Source organism: Lycium barbarum, chromosome 7, assembly GCF_019175385.1.
Source record: "Lycium barbarum isolate Lr01 chromosome 7, ASM1917538v2, whole genome shotgun sequence".
Taxonomy (NCBI): Eukaryota; Viridiplantae; Streptophyta; class Magnoliopsida; order Solanales; family Solanaceae; genus Lycium; species Lycium barbarum.
The window spans coordinates 24991633-25009714 of NC_083343.1; the positions used below are offsets into that span (position 1 = coordinate 24991633).

An 18082-nucleotide genomic window follows, 5' to 3' on the forward strand; every position below is an offset into this window, starting at 1 on the left:
TTATAAATTCTTCTAATTAAGACATTGTTCAAAGGGTATATAGCATCTTCTTCCATTAGTATAGGAAAGTTTCTCCAATATGCCAAGGATATTATTTTCTGACTTTGTCATTTCAATTCATCACTTTGTAGTGTTAAAGAATTTTGCCTCACATGACCTATATGACAATGGAATCTCCCCAGCTTTAGGACCAAACCTGTAAAATCATCTCTTTTTGTATATGATCCTCCTTTATGGATAGATCCCCACTAGCCATATACATGATGGTTACTGTAGGCTATCTTTGGCAATTTTGGGTGTTAACTATAGAAGCTAACCTTCTCATGTAGTCTCTTCTCGATGATCATGTAACATGTTTGGGATGTCAAGCTCAAGTTGTAATTTTCTGCGCATCGATGATCAATGGAGGCAGTTCAAAAATATATATAAGAAAATAGTATCATCCATATAGGTGGAACTAAACCCTTGAAACTCAATTATTTGGTCAAGCTATTTCACTACTAATTAGCCATTAAGATTAATGGATGAGATGAAAATTAGTGAGCATTTCTCCTCTTCTTCACGTGTAGATTTCCTCTTTTCCTTCCTCCGAACTCTCAGTTTTAGGGTAACGCAATTTTGTTTTAAATTAACCTATTTCATCATCCTTTCCTTATTAGGTTTCTTGGCTTTGAACGTTTCATCATTTAGAACTCTACCATCATTTAGGCCTAAAAACCTGGATTTATTTTTCACTTTTGTTTCTTCTATAACAGTTTCTAGCATGGCCACTGTTGAAATGGAAGTTTTTTCAGATATCCAACTTGTTTTCATTACCATATTGATGTTTCTTGGTGGTGAAATGTTTATTTCTTTTCTTGGACTCCAACTCATAAAGTACTTCAATGATATTGACAATAAAGAAAGTATTTTAGTACAAAACAAAGTTAACTTTGACTCTTCAAATTACTCTATTCATCAACTTGAGCTTGGGATGGTAACTATTGATCACCACCTAAGAGATCATGAAAATTTTGATGTTAAATTAGGACCTACTTTCAAGTTGAAGTGTATAAGATTCTTGAGTTATGTGGTTCTTGGTTATATTCAAGTTGTTGTTTTTCTTGGTTATTCCTTAGTTTCTATGTACATAAGTTTTAGTCCAAGTGCACCACATATCCTCAATGAAAAGGGGCTTAATTTTCGTATTTTTTCCCTTTTCATCACTGTTTCAACTTTTGCAAATTGTGGATTTTCCCCTACTAATCAAAACATCATTATTTTCAAGAAAAATTCAGGTTTTCTTCTCATTCTAATCCCTCAAATCCTACTTGGCAACACATTGTATCCTCCTTTCTTGCACTTAACCATTTGGTTTCAAGTAAAAGTAAAAAGTTCTCCGTACAAACCACAACGGTAAAACCTCCAAGAGCGTATAGATCAACCTAAAGACCCTACCACAAAGGCGACCACCTCTATGGTGCCAAAAACAAAGAAGATCGATTATAAGGGAGCAATTGAAGAACACCCCCCCCCCCCCTCCTGTCATCCCTATTAATAACGATCCAGTGGTGGTCAGGCAAACAGTCCATAACGGCACTCCGGCGGCGATTTTCGATGATAATAATTACTATGGGGTAATGAATGAACAGTGTAAATGGACTCACGTGGGCAAATACACGTATGGCAGACCCCAAATCGACTTGATTAGAACTAAATTCAAAGAGCAGATTCCTCTAAAAGGTAAGGTGCGTATAGGCGTGTATAATTATCGCCATATTTTTCTAGATTTTGATAATAAAGCCGACCTAAATGATGTCTACTTTAGGAGATTTATTTCTACTGATAATGCTTTGATGAGAATGTTCAAGTGGTCTCCGGATTTCGACCCAAACGAGGAAACCTCTTTAGCCCCAATTTGGGTCTTATTACCGGAATTGAAGTATCATTTGTTCCAATGGAATTATCTTAGCCAAATTCTTCAGCAAGTAGGAACTCCTTTAAAAGAAGATCTTGCTACTGATCTAAGAAATAGGCCAAACTTAGCCAAAGTAAGGATAGAGGTGGATCTGGAAAAAAATCTCCCAAATGCTATTTTTGTTAGTATAGAAAAGAAAGGGGCTAGTTTGAAAGGTTATTACCAAATATTGGAATACGAAGGAGTCCCGTCATTTTGCAGAATATGTAGATTACAAGGACATGATCAAATTAATTGTAAAGTGGCAGCTAGAAAGAATGTTAATCAATAGGAAGGAAAACAGGTTGTTACAAAGGAAGGGCCGAGCAAGTAAAAAGAAGGGGAACAGGGAGAAGCACAACAACTAAAGGGAGAAGGAGTGGTTACAAAAAATCAAGATGATGGTGGTTTCATAGAGGTCACCAGGAGGAAAAATAAGAAGGCTGTTTTTAAGCTAACAAATCAACAAACTAATAAACAAGGTACTAGAGAAATTGGGTACAATTTAGCCCAGAACAAAACCAACAATACCAACAAGGAAGAACAAAATGGTCCTGGAAATGCTAAGGAATCCAATGCAAACAGTTCCAACAAGGACGTGGAAGAAGGTCGACGAAATTACAAGAAAACCACTGTTACTAAACAACATATGCATGATCGACAGGTTGAGAAACAAACTAACACACAGATGGTCGATCGAGGAAGACAGAAATTTCAAGCAGCAGTTCCAAATATGCAACAGCAACAGCAGCAATAGCAGCATGTGCAGCAGCAACAACAGCATGTGCAGCAGCATGCTACAGCTGAAAATATGTAGCAGCAGCAGCATAATACAACCACAAAAGTGCAGCAGCAACAGCAGCATGTGCAGTAGCACCAGCAGCATGCTACAGCTGAAAATGTGCAGCAGCAGCAACATGATACAACCGCAAAAGTGCAGCAGCAACAGCAGCATGTGCAGCAGCAACAGCAGCATGTGCAGTAGCAACAGCAGCATGCTATAGCTGAAAATGTGCAGCAGCAGCAGCATGATACAGCCGAATATGTGCAGCAGCAGCATGTTACAGTCGAAAATAGAGAGCAAAATATCAACGGTGTTGGACCTAAAGGACAGAAAAAGAAACAAAAAGAAAAAAAAAAAAAAACATACCTGCAGCTAGATTCCTCAAGAACATGCTATGGATGAAACAGAAATCAAAACAGGCCCCTATCAAGGATAATCTTGATAAACCAGAGCAATCTAGGAGCAAAGAGATACCTGAAAACACCATGGCAAAAGAGGTAGCTCAGAACAGCATGAAGGTTAATCGAGGGATAAGTGAAAATGAGGATCCTGACAGCCAAGGCAGCAGCTCTGAGGGAGTTCATAAGGGACATATGTCCCCTATCACTGCAGACACCGAGTGTTTGCAACAAAAAGGTAGTACTTTGGTGATAGATTTGGGAAGTCTTGAGTATATTCCCCCTAGAAAACAAAACAGACATGGCCCAGATATAGAATATGACTCTGATTAGGAGCATTGTTATGACACTAGTGAGGATCAAATAGAAGGAATATCATCTGATGAAGAAGTGCCAGACTGTTTTTTAGATGTTACTAAAGAAGAAGAGGCACAGATTCTGGACAGTTTGACGGAAATATTTGCTCCAAGCCCTAAGGACACTAAAGATCCTATCACACACGAAAGGGAACAAATCATACAACAACAAGGTTTGTCTCCAAGAGGTAACAAAAACAAAAAAGGTAATAACACAAATAAGGGAGAAAATACTATCCTCCTAGAAAATTTTGAACAATCTGGAGAGGTTGTTCCACCACATAAGATTTCTTTATGATTAAGTTCATAATATGGAATATTATGGGGATAACCTCCAAAGGTGCTCTTGAAAGACTAACCAAGGTAGTAAAACTTTATAATATTGATTTTATTGCTTTGCAAGAACCTTTTTTTAAAAGCAATAAAGTTGATAAGTTTAGGAGAAGGTTAGGATTTGACCATGTCATCTCCAATTCACATAGTAAAGTCTGGATTTTCTGGAATTCTAACATTGTTTGTTCAGTGATGTCCAAGACTAGACAACAGGTTACTTTGCAGGTTAACTGGCAGGGAAGTACATATATGTCTTGGATAACTATTGTATATGCTAGATCAAGAGCTAACAGGAGGAAACATCTGTGGCAGAAATTAAGAGACTTAAATTCTATCATCGATGGTCCATGGGTCATTGGTGGGGATTTCAACTCTATAATGGAAGCTGAAGAGAAAAAAAAGGGTGCCCCTTTTAGATTAAGTACTTGTCTAGATTTTATAAATTGTATGGATGATTGTGGTATAACTGATGCTGGTTTTGTTGGTAATATTCACACTTGGTGTAATGGCAGAGGAGGTACTAAAAGAATCCATATGAGACTAGACAGGCTTTTTCACAATGAGAAATGGGCTACTAGATTCACAAATATCACTGTGGAGCACCTCTCAAAGACTAGCTCAGACCATAACCTATTATTGGTCAACTGCACTAACGATAACCAACAGGTAATCAAATACTTTAAGTTTCTTAATTTTTGGATTGACCAAGAAGATTTTCTCCCATTGGTTAGAAAAGTTTGGGAGACAGAAGTATATGGTAATCCTATGTGGAGATTTCATCAAAAGCTTAAAATGGTGGCCAAAGAACTTAGTAAATGGTCTAGAGACAGTATTGGAGATGCGTTTCAGAGAGTCAAGGAAATGGAGAATGAAGTCTTCGCTACTGAAACTACATACTTGACCTCAGACTCTGATACTGACAGAATGCTTCTCAATATGTCCAAAGCTGAATACATCAAGTGGTTGAAAATGGAAGACTCCATCATCAAGCAGAAAGAAAGAATAAAATGGGCTGAGGATAAAGACTCCAACACAAAATACTTTCATAGCACTATAAGGGCTAGAAGAAGAAGAGCCCAGATTTACAAAATCAAGGACCAGCAGGGTCAGTGGGTAGAAGGAAGTGCTAACGTTTCACAGGCTGCGATTGACTACTTCAGTGGTATCTTCACCGAAAATCAACGGGTTGTGAACCTGGACTTTGTAAGAGACTGAGATAATTTGATCAATGCTGAGGACAACTCTCATTTGACTAAAATCCCAACATAAGAGGAAATCAAGATAGCTATAGATTCTATGGATCCAAACAGTTGTGCAGGTCCAGATGGATTTAATGGCCATTTTTTCAACATTGCTGGGATATCATCAGAAGAGAGGTAGTATCTTTTGTGCTTTCTTTCTTTCACGGAGCTAATCTTACTAAGTTCTATATTCATTCCTGTTTAACTCTAATTCCTAAGGTTACTTCTCCGGACTGTTTTTCTAAACTTAGACCTATCAGTTTAAGTAACTTCTCTAACAAGATTTATCAAAAATCCTTGCTTTGAGAATCAACACCATTTTGCCTAAGATCATTTCTGAAAATCAATCTGGCTTTGTCAAAGGTAGACAGATAACCAAGAATATTCTCCTAACACAAGAGATTATTCATGGTATTAGATCTAAATCCAACAGTTGCAATGTTGTTATCAAACTTGACATGTCTAAAGCTTATGATAAACTTTCTTGGAATTTCCTTACTTCTGTCCTTAAGAAGATGGGATTTGCCGAGTTTTTTTATACAAATGGTTTTTAGACTGATTTCTAACAATTGGTACTCAGTAATCATTAATGGTATTAGATATGATTTTTTCAAATCTTCTAGAGGTTTAAAACAAGGTGATTCTTTATCTCCTGCTCTTTTTATAATTGCCGCTGAAACTCTTTCCAGAGCCTTGAATTATCTTCATCATAATAATAGGTTCATTAGCTTCTCTATGCATAAAAAAGGGCCACTGATTAATCATCTAAGCTATGCAGATGACCTTGTATTGTTCACCTCTGCTGATAAATACTCTATTAAGCTTATTATGAAACAGCTGAAGTTGTATCAACAGGCATCAGGGCAGGTAATCAACAACGAAAAAACTTTCTTTCTCGCTCATAGTAAGACCGACAGAATTTATAACAGGAGGATTAGAAGGTGGACTGGTTACAAGCAAGCTTCCTTCCCCTTTACTTATTTAGGTTGTCCTATATACTGTGGTAGAAAGAGAATTTCTTATTTCTCTGACATTTCAAAAAAAATTCTTAATAAGATTGCAGGTTGGCAAGGTAGATTTCTATCCCCTGGAGGTAAGGCTGTGCTTATTAATCACGTTTTACAATCTCAAGCTTTACATATATTTGCTTCCCTAATGCCTCCTGTTACAGTTCTTTATGAGATTAAAATGAAATTTGCTAATTTTTTCTGGGGGGGAAAAGATGGTAAAAATAGCTCTCATTGGTCCTCCTGGGAGAACATGAGTTTTCCAACCAAAGAAGGGGGATTGGGGTTCAAGAGCCTTTTGGATATCTGCTACACTTTTACTGCTAAAAGATGGTGGAGATTAAGGACAGAACCATCGCTGTGGGCCCAGTTCCTAAAAGCTAAGTATTGTCAAAGAAGTAATCCCAACTCTAAGGTGATAGCTTCTAAAGACTCTGCTACCTGGAAGGATTTGCTTCACATCAGGGATAAAATAGAGACCAATATCAACTGGCATATTAACTCAAGTAATATTTTATTTTGGTGGGATAACTGGACCTTCCAAGGGTCCATTTATCAGATGATTAACCCAACTCCTAAACCTGGTAATATAAAAGTCAAGAATTTTTTATTGAACCAACAATGGGAGTTGGATAATATGGAGCCTTCTATACCAAGGGATATCTTGAATCTCATCAGGAATATCCCTATTGGCAATGAAGGCAAAACGGATGAGGCTATTTGGAATTTGAGTAGCGAAGGTAATTTTAGTTGCTCAACTGCCTTTGAATTCCTCAGAAACAAACAGGTGGCTGCCTCTATTTATAATTTCATTTGGATAAAAGAAATTCCTTTCAAGATTTCTTTTTTCATGTGGAAACTTTTAAAGAAAAATCTTCCCTTGGATGCTTCATTATTGAGATTTCACATTGATAAAGGTCCTAGTTGTTGTTGTTGCAGGATAGCATGCATCGAAACAGGAGATCATGTTTTTATAGCAAGTGAACTAGCCAAACAAACTTGGCAAATTATTACAAGAACTTTGGGAATGAACATGATTGGAAACACTGTCCAAGCAATCATATGGCAATGGTGGAGACAACAACCAAGAAATATAGTGCACAAATTCCTTCTACTAATCACACCAATGATAGTATGTTGGGAGATTTGGAAAGCAAGATGTACAATAAAATTTGAAAAGAAAAAGATCACTGCCTCTAATATATGCTTTCAATCACTGTTTCAGATCAAGGTGGCCATTGGAAAGAAGTTCAAATTCATCGATTACACATGGAACTGGAGCAAAGTCTGTCTTATGGCAGAAAATTTCAAGGCAGTCATTACAAGCAAGATGATTAGATGGGTCAAACCAACCGGCAACACTTGGAAACTCAACACTGATGGAAGCTATATGAAGAATCAAAACAAAGCTGGTGCAGGTGGTATTGTTAGGAACAGAATTGGGAACATGATAATGGCTTTCTCATATCCTTCTCAATTCTACACTAACAATTACAGTGAAGCCTATGCAGCTCTAATTGGAATATCTTGGTGTGTTAATCATCAATTCGAGGCTCTTGAAGTAGAATTGGATTCCATGCTAGTGGTTCAAATGTTAAATGGTACTCTTAAACCTCCATGGAGGATACAAAACATCATTGATGAAATAAAGACAAAGATGAATCATAGAAACATCTCTATCAAGCATTGCTATAGGGAAGGAAATGAGGTGGCGGATGCTCTAGCTAAACATGCTACACAAATTCAGGTCCCAGTGAATTTTTTGAATGAAGGACGCCTACCCACTGAGGTTAGAGGTGCCTTAAGGATGAATAAACTCGACTTCCCATCCTTCAGAAGAAGAGTAAAGAAGAATACCAGTTGGTACTTTGAACCTCCTTAAGGTATTCACCTGTAGGATGCATTAGCTTACGATAAGTTTCAATGCATTAGCATAGGATCTATTTGTAAGATCTTCGGATCAAAATGGCAACATGGATGCTTAGGCTGTCCTAAAATTCAAAGGAGGTAAGGTATTAAGTCCCCCTCCAATATGGTGTAACTGTTTTCTAAATTTATGGACGAGGTTTTTCAGAAAAAAAAAAACCATTTGGTTTCTTTGGAAAATCACAAAGAGAGAAGAGTTTAACCATATTCTAAAAGACTCAAAAAGATTAGGATATTCCCAACTATTTCCAAGTTGTGAAACCATTTCTCTTGTAATTACTGTTTTGGGATTCATATTTGTTCAATTTATAGTATTTTGTTCATTGGAGTGGTACTCTGAAGCCACTTATGGTTTAAGTGCTAATGAGAAGTTGGTTGGATCATTATTTGAAGTTGTGAATTCAAGGCATGCTGGTGAATCTGTTTTTGATCTTTCAACTCTCTCTCCAGCAATACTTAATGATGTAAGTGTTCAATACTCCCTCCGTTTAAATTGTGTTTCTTAGTACAAGTTTTCATTTATTTTAAAAGAATTTCGCTTTTAAATGTTTATCAAGATTTAAATTTCGACATTCTCCTTTTACCACATCCTTATAGAAATGTCATTTCACCCATTTCAATTAATGTTGCGTAGTTTCATTGGACAAGAAAATTAGAAAGCGTTTGGCCATAGATTCAAAATATTTTTCACTTTATTTAAAATTTATGAAATAGGAGATGAAGATTGAGTTATATTTGATTATACTTTTTGCAGAGAGAATAGAACACTTTATTTGGAATTTAGGAAGAAGGGTTGCAAAACAGGTTTGGAGCACTTTCTAAAATTGGAATCCAACTCCATGTTAGATTAGAATATTTTATAACCAAACATTGATTTTGAGTAGTGAAAAATTATTCCGAAAAAAAAAAGTGAATAATTCTCATGTCCAAACAATGAGTAGGAAAGAAAATTAAAAGGATTATTAAAATTCATGTAAGGATATTTTGCTGATATAAAAACATGTCATTAAGGGTAAAATAAGAAATTTAAAATTGTATTTTTTTCATTTATACGAAAATGTGACATTCTTTTCTAACAGACTAATAAAAAAATAATTTCATATAAAATCTTTAAATCATAATATTTAAAAATATTTTTTATATTTTAAAATTTATGTCCAATCAAACTAAGACACGTGATAAAAGATATGTGAAGAAAGAGAATAACTTTTACCGTTTTACGTCTATTCTTCATTTTAATTCTTTTCCCCTTTTTGGTTTTTTTTTTGACTTTTGATTAGCTTTTACATATATAATTTTTTTTAATTACATAGGGGTAGGGGAAGGAGAAATGGAGAAGGGAATCACAATAGTCAACCAACTAAGCTACTAGATCTCTGCAACTTTTAATTAGCCGAATTTTGCTTTATATGTGATTATCTGAGTACGACTATGCTTTCACATTTTCTATGTAATTATCTTGTTTCCCGGTGGACACTTTGTTCACCAAAATTTCTACTTTCCCACTGATTTTCTACTAAAAAATGTTTAGTGGCTATTTTTCATTGACATTCGGTGAGAAAAATTTAAATAGTGAGTAGTATCTTCATACGAAAAAATTATGAAGTTTCTCAATGTTTCAATGGAAATCTGTTTCTCATCATACGTTTTCGTAGTGAACTGCTTAGGTGGAAATGAGATGAAAAAAAATCATATTTTATAGCACAAATATCTCAGTGAATGTTAGTAGAAAAAACCTATATTTGTAATAATGTCAAAAGTATAAGAACTGAATCCGATTTTACTCGATTGATTTGCCTTTTCTCAAAGTTCATCAGGCCCCCACTTAAAGTGAAATTATTCATGAACAAGTGGAACTCACAGTATTTGATATACAAGTAATAATTATGTGATCATAATCAAACATATCATTGTAATTAATACTCTCTCCGTCCCACGATAAGCGTTACTTTAGTTAAAAAAAAATTATCCCATAATAAGTGTCATCTTAGAATATCAAGACATAAATTGACTAGCGTTTTCCAATTCTACCCTTAGACAAAAGTGACGAGTTAAAGTAACATCTAAATGATGATTGGAAAAGTCACATATAAACTTGATATTGTTGAATTTCCAATATCAAAAGGTCCACTACTTGTGTATGCTTTAATCAAAGAGGAAAAAATAATTTATTTTTATTATATAACGATAATTAGGTAGACTTTGCATTGTAATATTAGTTTTTTAATATGTGTATTTTTAGCTAAGGTGACACTTATTATGGGACGATGAAATTATATTATTTAACCACTACGTACAGTAATAATTTTAACTCTACAGGCGCTAATTTTGTCTCCATGCATTTCACTACCAAACTTTTAATTTATTCCAAACGACTTACTTTCTATTTTTGAGAGTGCGATTTCCAATACAATCTTTGTCTTAATTTATATGATACTTTTCATTTTTCGAGATTTAAATTGTATAAACTTTAACTAACATTTTAAGATATAATATTTTCACCAAATTGATATGAGAAAAGCTGCAAATTATAGTATTTTTCAAATATATAAATTTTATTCTTAATATTAAGTTAATCTAATCTAATTTATTTTCAAAGTTTAGTCAAATGGACTTTTAAAAGCGAAAAGTACCACACAAATTTGAGATGGAGGGAATAATATTCTCTGTTTTTTCGAGGAAATCATCAGTGAGGAAAGTGCATGATTTTCAGAATGTTCTTATCGTTAAGCAGATTGCATGTCCCTAAGAATATGTCGAGCATTATACACTCGCCATTGTGGCGAAAACACTAACTTCTTCACTAGAAGAAAGAGAAGAAATATATTTTTGGGAAACTAAACTTTAATTACTAAACGATAAGAACATTCTGTGATTACAACCATAACATACATTACATAGATATAAATCATTCTCATTAATGGTAAAATATACTCCCTCTGTTTCAATTTGTTTGAATCTATTTCCTTTTTAGTCCATGCCAAAATAAATGACATATTTCCTAATTTGGAAACAAATTCATTTTATGAATGATTTACAGCCACATAAATTTTCAATGCTTATTTTGAACCACAAGTTTCAAAAGTCTTTCCTCTTTCTTAAATGTCGTGCCCAATCAAATGAGTTCATATAAATTGAAACAGAGGGAGTATAAAGTTTAATTATAAATTGGTTTTAGCTATAAAATATCTTATTCTTTTTAGAATGGACAAATAAGAAAACAGTGTTACATCAATGGGAAAAGGGAGAATAATAAATTTTAAAAAATAAACAAAATACAAGACCTCTAAGCTAATTACATAATAAATAAGATTGGACTCCTTAACAGTAAATCATGAAATTGAATAACAATGAAATTATTATGATAATTTAATTTATTGTCCTTTTTCCTTCCTTATCACATTAGCATCAGCTTCTAGTCCATGATTCACTTACACGTACAATGTATGAATCGTGCTACTATAACTTTAGCTAGACACCTTTGGGTCTAAGCATCTACTATTTGAATATCTTGATATTTCTTATTCTGGCTAAATTCATAATCTCATCCCACTATCGGGAGTGAAGATATGGATGCCAAATTAAACTATCATAGTTTATAAACAAGCACATGTTCATATGCTTGGCGAACAATAATATTCTAATTGTTCCACACACAAATTTTTAAAGCTTTCTGTTCAGCCTAAAATTTGGTTATTAGGGCAATTAGTTAAATTTGTTTAGAATGAGATCACAAGCAATAAACAGTTGATCCAAATTGTATTAATTCTTTAATAATGTAAATAAAGCGAGAATGAAATTATAAGGATAATGATATGAATAATTAACAGTAAATAATTGACTATAACACAGAGAGATTCTTATTGCTTCTTCTGGATCATATGATGAATAACATTGTTGAAGAACAATCATGAACCGTCATGTTTACAGAGTACGTATAATCGTTAAGTTATGAGTATTCAAGTGGAAATCAAATGGTACAACCATAGGGAAAATAGCGGACTTTATAGGATATTGAACATTAATTAATTCTCGTGACTCCACCCGTTTCAGCAGTTACAAGGCTAAGATAGTGAAAGTTAACAAGATTAAATGAAATTCCTAAAATCTCAGAGTCTGGCTGGTGTCTGAGTTATCCTTCGTCCGGGCACTTTGAGCTAGCCTTCTCTGATAGATCGTTCCGGATCTCCATGATGCGGTGTTAATAGAGGTGCATCTGGTTAATAATTCTCAAACGGTCTATTCCAATCACTATCTTAACCGGCATTGATCAATACAATAATTGACTGTGATTCACTCTATGCTTGTTACGCGTGTTCGGTCAAATAATCTTGGGCTACCGGCTATCGGTATATTCTTACCATTCTATGCTAGATTACCCTTTTTATAATAAAATAAATAAAAGTGTAACTATTACATATAAAAGTTTAAACGGTTAAATAAAGTATATTTATATTTTTAATCACTTAATTATCTTATATCTATACGCAAAGAACATATTGCTGAACTAGCTTTGACGTGTTTGGTCACTGCAGGTATCTTTCACCCTATGGTTGTTTTTTGCCAGTTGATAGTTGTCAAGGAAGCTGGAAAATTACCAAACGAATAAACAGAAGAAAAGGGAGCAACTTAGTGGAGATCATAATGTTTTCACAGCTTTCTTACGTGGTCATTTTTACCATCCTTATTTGTATCACAGAAAGAGACAAAATGAAGAATGATCCTCTCAATTTCAGTGTTCTCAACATTGTCTTCGAAGTTGTCAGGTGAGTTGTAACTTCCTTTCCTTCATTTCTAAAAATACTTAGTTGAGATTTTCAAATCTTTTTGTTACAATTAGAAGTGTTAATTTTATATATTTGTTTTGATGTTGATCGAGTTGTATGTAGTGTTCCATGATGAATAAAAAAGGGCATATATCAAAGGTGTTTATACAGGTCTTGTGTCATTTTATTCACTGTCTTAAGATTTTGGATTAAATATTCAAATTTCATTCATGTGCAAGAGGGTATGAATTATAGATTGTCGCATATCAAGCATGAAATGATACCTAAATGGACTTATAAAAAGTATTTGACCACTTCACGTTTAAGATTTTGGATTGTATTTTTAGATTCTTTCACTTCCTTTGTTTTTTCCCTTCTCCCACTCTCTCTATGTTCTCTCTTAGTGGGAGGATGGTGGAGAAATATGGGTGGAAATTTTTGAAATATAATACTCCTTCTGGCCCAATTTATGTGAAGGTGTTTGATTGTGCACGAATTTAAAAAAAAATGTTTTAGTCAATGCAAGCATGATAAATTTGTGTGAATATAAACTATTTCAGTAATATGGTTAAATAGAAAGTCTATAATTACATAATTTTTAAATATAGAAAGATGTCATTCTTCTTGGACGACTAAAAAGGAGAGTGTCCGGTATAACTTGGAATGGAGAAAGTACTTTTGTTTAGTAAGTGTGCTAAATTGAGCCACAACTGAACACTGAATTTTGATTGTATGTACTCCAATGTCGGAAGGAATGTAATTCCTAACTTAATTAGTTATAGGAATATATTCTTGAACAGAAAACACGAATGAGAGGGAACTAATGCATTTTTATCCTAACTCAAGCATATACTATATTCATAATTTTGCAGTGCATATGGGAATGTTGGGCTCTCAATGGGCTACAGCTGTGCAAGGCAAGTAAAACCAAATGGCCATTGCAAGGATGCAATGTATGGATTTGCTGGAAGATGGAGTGGCACAGGAAAGTTTATTCTGATTGTTGTCATGTTTATGGAAAAGCTCAAGAAGTCCAATAAAAGAGGTGGCAAGGCTTGGAAACTGTTGTAACTTTTTCTGCTGAGTCTAACTATATGTAAAAATCTGTCTTTTTTTTTTTTTTTTTCTTTTCACCCGGTGTCTAGTATCCGCATTGAGAGCAATGCTCCCAACGTGATTTTTTCCATTCCCAGAACTCCAACTATATGTAAGAATGTTAAATACAGAAATATGCAAGTGTTGGAGTCCAACCTCTAATTTTAGCCATTCTCTCACCCTTTTTATTGCTTTTATGATACACAATCAGACGATTTGGATGCCACATCAGATTGATACACGTGGGAAACACATGAAGATGCCAACTAGATCAAGTCACACAAATTGGATGAAAATGAATTTTGGCGGGAAAGTTAGTTAGTTAGCTTTCAATTTCAAAATTTAGTTACTTCATTTTATGCATGTTTTCAATTCTGTCATTTTCTTTAGCTAGATTGATTCTACAAATATAAATAGGGAAATTGTAATAGAAGGGACAACTTTTGACATATTAATGCACTGATTTTCCCCTTCCTGATTCTATCTTCTCTCAACTCTCTCCTTCTCCTTCTTTCTCAACCTTCTTCTCAATCTTCTTCTTCTATTTCTTCTCTGAATTTCTGTGTGATACCAGTTAATTGGTATCAATTGGTATCAAAGCCACCGTTCCTACATCGATTATGGGTCCCCGTAAGGTAGTTGAGACTGCTATAGAGAATCCCTTCGCAATTGCACAAGAGCAGTTTGAAGATCTAGCTGCTCAGCAACTAGAGATTAAAACAGCTATGGAGCAGAAGCATCAGGAAATGCGTGAAGAGATGGATCGCAGACAAGCTGAGCTACTCCTAGTTGTCAATGCATTGAAGAGCTCCATTGATGGAATTCATCTTCATCAGAGGTCAAAGGAACCAGTTTCTTCTTCAACTTCCAAGGAGGCCAATCCCTTGCATGGTGCGGGTATATTAGGATCTAATCCCTATTCTAATGGTAACAATCGCAGTCATAATTTGTTGTTCCCTCGATTTAATGGAGAGAATTTAAAAACATGGCTGTATAGACTAGAGCAGTACTTTTCTGTGGATGACACACCTGTTAATCATAGAATTAGGTTGGTAGCTATGAATCTGGAAGATGAAGCACTAGCGTGGCATCAGTCTTATCTGAAATGTAGGGAAACGACTGTGTTACCTGGTTGGGATGAGTATCTGCTGGCACTAACTGAAACATTTGGGGATGATTATGCTAACCCAATGATGGAATTGAAGCAACTGAGACAAACAGGAACAGTAAGAGAATTTCAGTTTGCATTTGACAGGTTACTATCACAATGTAATCTATCTAATGAACAAGCTATTTCGTGTTTCCTGGGAGGACTAAAAGAAGAGTTGATTGGACCTATTTTGATGCATGAGCCTCAAACTCTTTCTAAGGTATACAGGTTAGCTAGATTAGCTGAAGGGACTATGAATGCTAATGCTAGAAATCAGAAACTGACTGGTATGTCTAGCAATGTTGTGAAGAGAGATAATTCAAGCCCTAGAAATGTTACTTCCAATTACCAGCAGAATACAAGGCTACCCTTACCTGTTACTAATACTCATAGCAACCTTAAGCCTAGAAGGACCATATCACCAGCTGAGATGCAAGCTAAGAGGGCTCAAGGCTTGTGTTTTTGGTGTGATGATAAATTCACACCTGGCCACAAGTGTAATTTGCCAAAGCAACTATTTGTGTTAGAAATGGAAGAAGGTGAACCAGACAAGGGTATAGAGGTGTTAGAGCAAAGTGAAGAGGATGGGGGAAGGGATAAATGGTCAAATACAGAAGTGACCACCCCCCTGATCTCTTTCTGTGCACTAAATGGGTTGCAAGGAGCTCAAACCATCCATGTAGTTGGTTATCATGAGAAGAGGCCTATCCAGATTTTGTTAGATGGAGGAAGTACTCACAATTTCATAGATGTTAATGCTGTGAAGAAGCTGGGTTGTACTGTCATTCCCACACCTCCAAGTAATGTCAGCTTGGGTAACAGTTCAGTAGAAACAACTTCTGGTTTAGTCAAGGACTTCAAGTGGATGATGAATGGCACCACCTACTGCCTTGATCTAATAGTATTCCCTGTAGGGAAATATGATGTGGTTTTGGGTGCCTTGTGGATGAAAGGTTTAGGCCCTATCACTACAGATTACACTAAGCTGACTATGTCATTTGATTATCAGGGTAAACACCAGGTGCTGAAGGGAGTCAATGAGGAATGCAAGTTGACTAGTCCTAAATCTGTGAACAAGAAACAAGGACCTGATGTTCAGTTCTTTATGCTGCAGCTACTCCCTAGGGAAGTCAAAGCTGAAGTACATCCTCACCTTGACTCTTTACATCTGCCACAGGTCACTGAGATGCCTGTAGTTTTGAGTGCACTCCTTCACCAGTACCAACAGATCTTTGCAGAACCAACCACTCTTCCTCCTCAGAGGGGAGTATTTGACCACAGAATTCCCCTTCAACCAGGAGCTCAACCTGTCAACCTAAGACCCTATAGGTACCCTTCTATGAAGAAAGATATCATAGAGAAGTTGGTGCAAGATATGTTAAATCAAGGGGTTATTCAGCATAGCAGCAGTCCCTTCTCTTCTCCTGTGGTATTAGTGGGCAAAAAGGATGGAAGCTGGAGGTTGTGTGTGGACTATAGGGGACTGAATAGATGCACCATTAAAGATAAGTTTCCTATACCAATTATTGATGATTTACTTGATGAATTATCTAGTGCATCAATCTTCTCTAAGGTAGACTTAAGATCAGGCTACCATCAAATCAGGATGGTGGGTGAGGACATTCAGAAAACTGCATTTAAGACTCATATGGGTCATTATGAGTTCTTAGTCATGCCCTTTGGCCTTACTAATGCACCCTCCACTTTTCAATGTTTGATGAATCATGTTTTTCAGCAGTATCTAAGGAAATTTGTTCTTGTCTTCTTTGATGATATTCTCATTTATAGTGTGAACCTCCAAGATCATGTTATCCATCTACAGTTAGTGTTTGATCTCATGGTGAAACATCAACTACTAGCTAAGTATTCTAAGTGTGTTTTTGGGGTCCCTAAGGTTGAGTACTTGGGCCATTTCATATCTGCTAAAGGTGTTGCTACTGATCCTAGGAAGATAGTAGCAGTACAAGAGTGGCCAGTTCCAAAAACTCTCAAACAACTAAGAGGGTTCCTTGGACTAGCTGGATATTACAGGAAATTTATTCAAGGCTATGGGTGCATAAGCAGGCCCTTAACAGACCTACTTAAGAAAGATAACTTCACATGGTCTGAAGCTGCTGCACAGGCTTTCCTTGATCTCAAGGTTGCTCTCACAACTGCACCAGTATTGGCTCTACCTAACTACTCACTACCTTTTGTAGTTGAGACTGATGCCAGTGGGAATGGCATTGGTGCGGTGTTGATGCAAGCTGGTCATCCAATTGCCTACATTAGTAAAGGGTTGGCTGTTTCACATGCAGCATTTTCTGTCTATGAGAAGGAACTCTTAGCCTTGGTTTTTGCTGTCACTAAGTGGTCTCACTATTTGCTGGGGCACCACTTTATTGTTAAAACTGATCAAAAGGCCTTAAAATACTTGTTGGAGCAAAAACTCCACACTGATTCTCAGATCAGGTGGTTAGCCAAGTTACTTCCTTTTGATTTTGAAATTCAGTACAAGAAAGGCAAGGAAAATGTAGCTGCTGATTCTCTTTCAAGAATGTAAGGTGTTGAGTTGATGTCTATGTTGGTTTCATCTGTGCAGACTGATTTATGGGATAAGATTAGACTGGGATGGACTACTGATCCTGAATTAGTTGCACTTATTGCTTCTCTTCAGACTACTCCACAAAAGCACTTCACTTGGCTCAATGATCAACTCAGAAGGAAGGGAAAGTTAGTTATTAGTAATGATAAAGACCTCCGGACCAAGGTTATTACTCTATGGCATTCCACACCATCTGGGGGCCACTCTGGTATTGATGCAACTACTAGAAAGCTACTCACTTATTTTTATTGGAAGGGAATTAGAGGTGATATTGTTGACTTTATTCACAAATGCAACACTTGTCAGAGAAACAAGTATGATACCTCTGCCTATGCTGGTCTTTTACAACCCTACCTGTACCTGCTTTACCTTGGTCTGATATTTGCATGGACTTTGTGGAAGGTCTTCCAAAATCCAAAGGCAAATCAGTAATTTGGGTGGTGGTTGATAGGCTCACAAAGGCTGGTCATTTTATTGCCTTGTCACATCCTTACACTGCACAATCA

General features: G+C 35.7%; 1 protein-coding gene and 1 pseudogene across 1 annotated transcript; both read left to right on the forward strand.

The window, feature by feature from the left end:
* Nucleotides 1-520: 520 nt before the first annotated feature.
* On the forward strand, nt 521-14446 carry LOC132601408 (sodium transporter HKT1-like; annotated as a pseudogene).
* A 16-nt stretch (nt 14447-14462) lies between these two features.
* Nucleotides 14463-17534, forward strand: LOC132601409 (uncharacterized). Its single transcript, XM_060314495.1, has one exon. It carries the CDS (start codon nt 14463-14465, stop codon nt 17532-17534), a length of 3072 nt encoding a protein of 1023 aa, XP_060170478.1.
* The last annotated feature ends 548 nt before the right edge of the window (nt 17535-18082 follow it).

Excerpts from the sequence above, each read along its gene's own strand:
- LOC132601409 (XM_060314495.1), top strand. The coding sequence starts at position 14,463 with ATGGGTCCCCGTAAGGTAGTTGAGACTGCTATAGAGAATCCCTTCGCA.